Raw genomic sequence first — 10,282 nt, forward strand, 5'->3', positions numbered from 1 at the left:
ACTGACGTGGTTGTTTTTTTGGTGCTAAATATCTTTTCTTTCACCAGATACCCCAAGAAGCTGGAACTTCTTGCACACCCTATCCTGGGTCCTGAATCTTTTTGGGATCTTCTTCATCCTTGCTGCTCATGAACACTATTCCATCGACGTTTTCATTGCCTTCTACATCACCACGAGACTCTTCTTGTACTATCACACCCTGGCCAACACTAGGGCCTACCAGCATAGCCGCCGGGCACGCATCTGGTTCCCCATGTTCTCCTTCTTTGAGTGCAACGTAAATGGCCCGGTGCACAATGAGTACTGCTGGCCCTTTTCCAAGCCTGCCATCATGAGGAGTCTTATTGGCTAATTCAGCCCCACTCAATCCAGAACAACAAATAAAAGGTTTCACTACATTGTACCTGCGGAAATGAGGGGGCGACTTATGAGCCGCTAAATTACTGTGTGGTAGAGAGTGGGCAATGTTGAGAACTCTCCAATACTTATGCCCAACTAGCTCTCCACAAAAGCAGTACTTAAACAGAAGGATATAAGGGAAGTATGTGTGGTTAACGCTTAGTGTTTACGTACTGCAGTGCAGGGCAAGAAAAGGCTTTGAAGACAGACTTTGTCAACACAGTCCATCCTCCTGGACAAGGGTTCAAACAGTAAAATGGACCATTGTTGTTTTTCTGATCTTGTTACTCATAACACCAATACTGGGGGAATAGGTGGTTTTCTATGCTGCCTGAGAGTACGGGCTGCCATTCACTTGTTATGTAGCAACGTCCTGTGTTAATAGTATAAGAAGCCTGGCTGCAAGGTGGAAGTAAATGCCATTTGGTTGGTATATGTCACAAGGATTTACAGCTTTGGGGTTTGGTGTATGGTTTGGGGAGCTGAGGTTAGGATAGAAAGTGTTACTTTTGGACGAGTATTTGTAGTATTGATATACGACTGGGCCCAGTTTTTAAGAGCTGAATTAGGACTAGTATTCACTCTGGTGGTCAGTACTGCTTAGGTAGTGAGAGGGATCAGTGCAGGAGGCTTACTGATACATTCTGTTGCTTGCTATCATGACAGAGAAGGGGGATCATTCTAAGTCCATCATTACTCATATCCTCTACCATGCACCCCTCCAACTCCCACCAGGGCTTAGCAAGCTTTGCAAAGAGAGCTGCCTGTTGAGTCCAGGAGAGCTGGATGAAGGGAGGCCTGTCCTCCTGGTATGACTTCAAGCGTCCTGGAAATCAAGCACCTGCTCACTAATCGAGCCTCATGATCTAAACACAGGAGATGTAACAAAACCACTGGCAGATGGCATGGGGGTCGCTGCAAATGTTTGCTGTGCATTTTAGGAGCAACAAATTGGTAGTTAAAAGTTCACCGCTCATCAAACTCTGACTGAAAGATAGCTACTTTGTGTTTAGGCTATTACTCCCGATACTCCTACGTCCTGGTGTGTGTTAAGCATGCTCTGGCAGTGAGACTGGAAGACTGTGTTATCCTGATTGTGAGTGCACCGCTTAATTGACATGCCTTTTTGTTTTTCTTTCTTTCTCTTTTCCTTGCTATTTATTTTCCCCCTGTTGGCCTATCCTTGTTGCTTTCTCTTGTTGTTTGTCTGTGTCTTGTTCAACTTCAGGGCACGATCTCCCAATTCACTGAACATTATCTGTGTGAATTATAGCATCTCTTCATCCCTTGGTTTTGGCTTTTGTGAGTGGCTGTTTGAACTTCTGAAAGACTTCAGCTAGGCCCAGCCTCGAGTTAGACTACTCGGGTCTTCTCTCTCGTCGGCCTCTGGTGCTGCAGTCTGCCACCCAGGCACTGGAATGTTGAATAAAAGTAGGCTAGTCTTTACCATGAGTGATCATGCTGTAATATCCTATGGAAATAAGGGGTTTTGCTGTGTGCGTAGATAACATTTTACCACACGTTTCTGGCTGCCACTCCTCTATTCCACAAATTGAAGACACATGGCTTCAGAAAGCATTCTTTAATGTGAGGCTGGCTTTTATTGAACCTCATAGAGTTGTTGGTTCTTGTTTGTTACAGAGGTCTTAATTTGGTTGTCCTCGCATGGCAGAACAGCTGAAGCCCTAATGTGAGAACGTTAAGTGCCCTTTTGAAAAGGAGACTTTGAAGTTGCCATGCTTGTGTGCGTTGTGTTTTTCCATAGGGGACCACAATAGGAGTCTGAAAAGCAGATAGGAGTCTGTTATGGGTGTGGGTGGGGCGTGTTGGGTGTGTGTGTCTGTCTGTCTAGCTGTCTGTGGCCTGCCTCACAATGGCAGTGAGCACAGAGAATCTGAAACTGGTGGACGATTGACCCGTCCCAACAGGCTATACAGCCACCTGAACTATACACCTAATGATATGATAGACAGAGCAACAATTCTCTCTTGAGACTTGCTCACTGCAGGCGATTTCTTGATATGAAGGCTGAATGACAGTATCTGGTTGTCCTCGTCTGTATGGTGGAGGCTTTTGGAATTGGATCTACTAGGCCAGTCATTAATCAGGTGTTGCTTGGTCTTCTAGACTTTTTCTCTTTACAATTGCACTTCAGGTTATTTTGCAGAGTTAGCAGACTCCAGTGAATTGATAAATTCTAATTCTTTGATCGCCATAATGTTCGCTTCATGACAGATAGTACAGTGGCACTATGTGGGCAGTTGACAGATTGCAGGCTTGGACAGGACAGGCCCTAGTTCTCTATTCTGACTGTCCACTAGATGCTGCTCCTGCTACTCCTGCACCGTGGGCATGGCAGACAGTGCCGCCTGCTTGGATGCCTTTCTCGCCTGTTCTTCCACCTTGAAGTGGAGCAGAGTCCATTGCCCACGTCAGTGCTCCCTCAGTCGCTGGGAGAGAACCTCTGCTTTCACTGCTAGGCTTCTCCCTAAAAAGGAATAAGAAAGAAATGTGGACCCCTTGGAAACCAAAAGGTTTGGATCTCAAAGACCTACATTGCGGTTAGCATAGCTAGCAATTTAGTGTTAGCTAATTTTGTAATGAAAAGTACCTAATTACAACAACCTAGGTTTTGAAGAACTATCGGAGGCGTCTGCTAGTGTTTTTTTTGCCATCGGGCGTGTTTTCTGTCCCTAGTGTCGACCACATCCTGCGATTTTTTTTTTTTACATTACATTGTTTTTTTTAGTTTATGTTCAGATTGTGAACGAGTACCGATGAAAATTGTTCCTCTTTTCTGCATTCCAGTGAAGTAATTCGACTTCTCTGGCCCAAACACCCCAGAGGAGGTGCTGACTGGTTTTACCTATCTTTGGTAAATGAGTGTGACAAGTGAAAGGCTTTGTAAAAGGGCTCTGCAAGTCAACAGACACCGTTGTGCCTATCCTTTCACAAAGCAAAGTAGTGGCCTCCATGATTCTTAGCCAAAAGACACCATGAAAGAGTGGTGGTTTTAGAGAGAACAGTTCTTTCCCCGTTTAGGACCTGAGAACACATAACTTTTTTGCCGTTTGCCTTCCATCCCAGAACCTTCACCGACAATTCTCAACATTGCCTGCGGAAAACAGCTTTACTGACTAAAAGCACCACCAGACTGCCCCCTAGAAGAAAATCTACTAATAGTAGTGTAATTTTTTTTCGGAGTATATTTACGGTTTCAATGTCAAATTAAACACAGTATTTCGCTTGGTTTAACCCAGGATGGCTCTAATATGTACAAAAGAAAAAAAGGCATTTCATTTTGCAGTTCCTGAAATGGGAGTTTGCCTCTATTTGTAAAAGGCGTGCTCCAAAACAGGAAATAAGAATTTTTCCAGGGATTTCTTGCATGGGTGGTCTACCCTGTGGTTCCCAGTCCTGGAATGGATGCCCTCCTATAAATTGTAAAGAAGGCTCCAACAATTTAGTGAAATTGTGCTGCCCAGTTATGGTAATTCCTAACGTGTTTGAAGAGTTGTGCTCGCTTTAGGAGAAATGGCATGCAGTGTGAAGTGATGGGCCTGCCTAGCGCAAAGGCTGGACACTCCCCAGTTTGGCATAGGTGTGAGCTGAGAGCGGTGGAGGGAGTTGCCCTGTGTCGTGCGAGAACGCTGCCCGAGAAAGGTGGACGCTGTGCTTTGTTGAGGGCAGTGCTGCGTAGTATGCAAGTCTTTGTTTCCCAGTATGGAGTGTGTTGCCCCGTATAGAAAGCCATCGTTTGCTAGCCTGAACTCCGTACCTTTGCCTATTTTTTGGCAGAGCCCTTTTCTAACTATTACTTTCATATCTGTGGGAGAATAGGGATGTGGTGTTTTGGACCTAAGCCTTGATCAGTGCTAGTAGCAGCCTTCTTAAAGATAGGCATTATATGGCCATATAGGTGCAAAGATCATGCGTCATTTGGTTGTACCGTCCTGTTCAAATGCTGGAAATGTGAGGAGTCCTTTAGTGAAACAAATCCACAATGTGCAAATGTGAGAGAGTCCAAAAGCTGTGTGGATTTGTTTCACTAAAGGAATCCTCAAAATTAATTTCCAGCATTTCAGCAGCCCCGTAAAACCACTACACGTGACCCTTGCACCTATATGGCCAGATGAGGCCTGTCAGTATTGTGGAGAGCGGCATCTCGCATGTACAGCAGCATCTCTGTAGGTTTTCACCGTTTGATGAAATGATTGCGTGTTGCAAACTGTGACCTTACCTCTCAAAAGAAAGCGGATGGTGCACTCTTAATAGAGAGTGACTGGAAAGCTAAAACAATGACTTCTTTCATGCAGTGAGCATCACCAGTGTGCTCAGGACGTCCCTGGAAGGCTCTGTTGCCGTGAGATGAGGATGCTTATGAAAGGACTCTGTGGGCATAAGGTAAAGCTCTGATAGTGATTAGTGAACATGATTCCTGTGTTTAAAAGCCCAGTGTTTCAGCAGGCCCAGGCTGTGTGCTTTTGGGTTTGTATGTGTGTCTGTGAATGCATTGCGGTGTGCATTGGTGTGTGCATGCTCTGAGCACATGGGGGTGCTCTGGTGGGGGCCCAAAAAAGCAATTCTGACCTGCTTAACATTCGTAAAAGAATATATACTGTAGAGATATTCTGCAAGATCCAAAGTTGGTGATACTTGCCTACGTTTGCACCCATGTAACACATCTCTGTGAGTACTGTAAGACTAGGCAAGGTTTGGGAATGTCCAGGAGCAGGAAAGGTTACACTGGCCTACAGCTGCAGCACCATTTCTGTAAACCTTGTGAGCCAAAGGAAAATTATTATAGTCCACAGTGCTTGACTCCCACTTACTACTGCGATGTGTGCATGATGTGATCTGAAGCTTTGCAGTCAGTGGTGAGACTTTGTGAAGGCCTCCCAAGGTCTCCAGTTCGCATTGCTGGTCATTGCTTACTTACAGCCTTGACATGTGAGCTTAGCACCATGAAGGTAAGGAGTCTATTTCTAGTGAGATAATTTTTTTGTTGTTGTTGTTTTTTTGGAACTTGGGAAGCTGCTGATGAGAAGCTTTGAGGATATGTAATTTTACCTGTAAAGTAACGTTGTTGGTAACGTTTTCACTGCTCTGCACTACAGGGACGTGTTTACATCAAACAGAATCAGTATTGATTTTTTTTATATGTATTTTACTTTGAATTCCGTTCTTTATTGCCAAAATGTCTTATTTTTATTGATAAAACGTGAAGCAAACAACCAGCAGTTCATGGGCTTCTTTTTCTACCAGTTATGTTTTACAAAGAGTTCCTCTCATTACTTTAGTAATACAAGAAACATCTAAGTTGCAACATAGCTTAGTCAGTGGGCAGAACCACAATTTTTTGACCACTGTGCATAACCCTATTTTTCCTCAGTGTTAAAATCAGCTTTGAAAGTGTTCACGTCAACTTCTCAGTTTAAGCCAGATCCGACTTAGTGGGCCTTCTTATGATGCGAGTTAGCCAAGTGTTGCTTGCTAAGTGACCTGTAACTTGATTGGTGATCACATGCTTTGCCAGACCCTGATAAGTGCGTCAGAAGAGCTCATAGGCAAGGACCTCAGTGGGACAAAATGGAACCAAAAAGTCTTGGCATTCAGGTTGGGCAAGAAAAAGCTGTGGCGAGTCTCCACAACAAGCCACACTGCTTTGTAAGGTGGTTTAGAACTGTTTGGCCTTTGGTGGGGGGTGGGTGAGGGGGTCATGTGTTTTTCATTTTCCTTTTTCCTAACTAACTCGTATCGGTGTTTTTACAGGGCCCGAGTTTATATTGAATAACAGCAAGCCGTTTGGAGCCAGGGGTTGTGGATTTTATGGCAAACATTTCCTGCTTTTGGAGTAGTGAGTAAAGCTGCCCTGGCATCGAGAGTCCGATTTTGTTTTTTTAAATCAGCTGTAGAATCACCTAAAGTTCGGTAGTTTTTTAAACTAAATTTGTCCGCATACCTGCCTCACTGCGTCTACATATACTAGGCCATAATTATGTGCTGAACAAACAAATGTGTAAAGCACTTTATAGTGCATTGTTTGACACGAGAACATCTTATTGGATCACACAATGCCCATGGAACATAGATGCTTTCTGGACATTGGACTCCAAATGCTTTAAAATAAATTCTATGGACTGTCAGGAAATGTTATGGATACGAGGTCAGCATAAGTCTAAAGGTGACATATCTTTGGGAGGAATATTCTATTTACAGCACTAGTGGGTAATGGGGGAAGATTTAATTTCTATTGAGTTCCCTTCATCTTAAGCAGAATCCATGGAACTATTGATTGTTAGCCAGACAGCCAAAACTACTGTCAACCACCTTTTTGTGACATGCTTTTTTAGTCATGCTTAATCAAGGAGTCAAAAAGGTGGATCTAGTTTCTGCACTGATCAGACCTTGACACTATGGGTGAAGTGGGTAAGCATATAAGGTCTAGAAGTTCGGGGAATGGGAAGGGACCAAGAGCTACAAAAAAAGAAGAACCATGACATTTAAGAGAAACACAAAACAAAAGCAATCTGCAGGCACAGACATTGCTCCTAGTCAAATGAGCAGTTCTTTCCTCACAGTTGGGCTGTGAAGGCTCTCTTTCAGAGCTAGAGAAGACCGAAAGAGTCATTGGGCCATGCGTTGTTGAAGACTGATTTGTTCTCATTGGTTCTTGACCAACGTATAACATTTCAAGATTTGTGTACTATACAAAACCTACCCTAAACGCAGACGCTTTGGAAGAAAAATGCAGTTGCACTGCGAGGTGAGAGTTAAAATCCGTAAATACCTTCATGGGAAATATCATTGCCACCGAGTGATGCTATTTCTCTAGGCATTTTTTGTGTCCGATTCGGAGTTTGCTCAATAGGAAAGGTGAGAACTGGCTTTCTGTCAAGTTATACAAAATGGTATATTGATTTCCTTGTGCAAATCCTTCACGTGTTAACTGGAGGAAATTGCATGGGCAGAAAACCTGGGGTAGTCTTAATTTGAATGTCATCCTTAAAAGAAAATGGATGCATGTGTTTGCAACCAACTTCGAAATTATTTCGACACGTGCAAGACCATTAAACTTTGCAGAGGGGCGGTGTAAAATCTTAATCCTACACCATAGACAATTCCTTTGGAGCTGGTAATTGCACACTCCTGCCTCTGGCTCTACTGTTGGTTGATTTGTGTCAAACAGTTTCGGGAGTTTGACAATTTGGCTAGGATACCATGCTTCTTGTGTCCTTGGATTAATGTCATCAACATCCACACCCCTTGTGTTCATAGTTGGCAGTGAAATCAAGACGACTGTAATGTTAATCCCCAATAATTCAGCTTCAATTCCAGTGCTGTTCTTGATGCTGATGTAACATTCTATTTGTACGACATTTGACATTTAAAAAAAAAAAAAATAAGTTTACAGCTTCCCAAGAGCCTGACTCTCGAGGCAAGGTTATTCACCCATGGCATTTGGTGGTGGGAATATGTTTAGAATGTGGCATCAAGTCTTTCATACGCTCAGAAATACATTTAGTTCGTTCTAAGCAAGGCTCCCCCTTTAAGTCCATAGAATTGAGGTATAACATCAAGTGTGTTTCATGGGTGACGTAGTTTTGATTGTGAGGAGTTTGGCGTGAGAATCTTAGATGCGTTCTTTCACATGAGAACTTTAGTTTCAGGATAAATTTTGTGCATCCCTTTTTACTCCAAGACAATGGGAATGGATCCTTTTTTGAACGGCCCAACCTTCACCTCTGAGCTGTACACATGCACCTTTTCCACGATTGTGAGATATTGAAACTAAGAGTTGAGAGAGTAGTCAATTTGACCAGAGTCTTAAACCACTATGAAGTAGGGTATAGCAGGACACGATTGTTCAAAGAAAGTCGTTCTATACCCAGCAGCCTACGACAGACTCAAACATAGGTTAGCGCCCTCTGGATTGGGCCTAAGGACTTTGATTCAAGTCTCCATTCTCTTGTCTTTGCTTTATTTTCACAGGTTTGCTAATTTATTTATTATAGGGTGGTAAAGTATCAAACTGGTACTTTTACAGTGAACATTGTGAGAAGAAAAAACTGCTCGAACAAAGCAAAATCCATGTTATTGAAGTTTTTCCTCTTTTCTCCTTATTGAACGGTTACAGTGTTACTTGAAGGTGTGAAGGTTTTCCAAACTTAATAAACCTGGAATTACATTTCTGAAAATGTTTTTTTTTTCATTGACATTAAACTCAGATTTACATAATATATTGTTTTTTTATCAATGTTGTATCAAAATGTGTTGAGAAGCACTAAAATTAAAACATTCTAACTAATGCGTAGTTTTTTATTCAAGCAGCCCCCAACCACTGAAACAGTAGATGCCTGCAGATCTTAAGGTTGCTTACTTATAAATCTTTGTTCTCGAAACGTTTGTCGTTCATTTCTCCACGTCATGCACTTCTCACATTCGGGTGTGTTTTTTTCAAACAATTGCCGGTGGGGCTGGCCAGCATTCTCAATAGCTCGGTTTGTAGCGGGTAGCTGTTTTGAAAAATGCGCCATCTTCCAAACGGTAAACGACATTTCAGTCACTAGGAGTATTATTGGTTGTGTTGCAAGCACATTCCATGTATTCGCTGAGGCACCCGAGAATGACTGCTTTAGAGGTTGCGCAGTTTGCAGCATCTGTATGTCCAGATGCAGTATGTTTTTTGCTCCTCGGTCATCTCAAGCCTCCTGAAATTTTCAGTATTTTAGGTAGGCAGCTCTAGATAGTAAACCCTGGCAGCTGATGTGTGACCCGCCAAGCGGCACATGACACAATGCTTCAGAGATAAAACGGCATTCTGTACTTTAAAGGTAAAGCAACTACTTGCCATGCATTTTTACTTAGGAGATGGTACTTAAAGTATATTGTTTGTTTTACTTGCGGTATTTGCAAGAATGTTTATACCGCAGATGAGTATACTTATTATGCAGCAGTGTTGACTAAATTATGTGTCCAAGGTAACTTATGCAGCATAATACTGCACATTCTTTGGCTGCATTGTCACTATTTGGGCAAAGGTTTCACCTTATTAGTATCAGTTTAAAACCTTAATATAGCACTGAGCACCACACCACCAAGGAGGAACGGACCTGCTACTGTACAACAACACGTGGCACTATTTTTAATAACGTTTGATTTGTACAAGCTGGAAACATGTTTTTAGTTAAAATCTACAGTTTATGCAGAAAATGATGGATTATATGTGAAACCTACAATCATGCAGAAAATACCGCAGCTGTAGAATCACATTATTCCACTGGCACTGCTTATGAAAAAAGCTCTGAGGCAATTACATGCCTGTAGTTAAACATGAAATATTAGCAATACAAGTTTACTTGTGAAAGTTTCTTCCGTTACTTATTGTCAAAGACAGTTCAGTCCGACGAAGGATGTGTGACCCCAGTGGGAAACTAAAATCAGCCATATTATGTAGACCTACAGACATATGACACTGGAGCAATAATTATCTTTTCAAGTTACCCCGTTTTTTAATTTTTAGCAGAGAGCCCCACCAATAAAGATATTATTGTGGTTGCCTATTAGATTGTTTTAAAAACAATTTCTTCACAAAATCTCTCGAACTTGTAATCTTAAGAACTCCATTTAAGGCTGAGCCCATCGAGATATACTGTCATTTTGGATGAAGGTATCCATGAAGAAGCATGCTACAATAATGTGGGTGAGAATCCTTTTTTAAAACCAAGTTGTAGTCTCTAGTAGGGGTTTTCTGCTTGCTGGTTCAAAGTATCTGGATTATTTCCATTTCACTTTGTTTTGCTATACTTTTGTGAAAAAGTCACAGGCTTTAGGGAACCAGGTAGCTCGAGGGCTGTCAAGCCCAGAGTGGAGAAAAAAAACA

At 42.3% G+C, this 10,282-nt stretch overlaps 1 protein-coding gene across 3 annotated transcripts in view; it reads left to right on the forward strand.

The window, feature by feature from the left end:
• Window positions 1–8,637, forward strand: part of SAMD8 (sterile alpha motif domain containing 8) — a 207,374-nt gene extending 198,737 nt beyond the window's left edge. For all 3 annotated transcript variants that reach the window (XM_069240866.1, XM_069240867.1, XM_069240868.1), the window contains exon 6: window positions 48–8,637. In XM_069240866.1, the coding sequence (XP_069096967.1) occupies window positions 48–352 (305 nt within the window). In that variant the 3' untranslated portion in view covers window positions 353–8,637. The remainder of the gene's footprint in view (window positions 1–47) is intronic.
• The last annotated feature ends 1,645 nt before the right edge of the window (window positions 8,638–10,282 follow it).

Source organism: Pleurodeles waltl, chromosome 6 (genome assembly GCF_031143425.1).
Source record: "Pleurodeles waltl isolate 20211129_DDA chromosome 6, aPleWal1.hap1.20221129, whole genome shotgun sequence".
NCBI lineage: Eukaryota > Metazoa > Chordata > Amphibia > Caudata > Salamandridae > Pleurodeles > Pleurodeles waltl.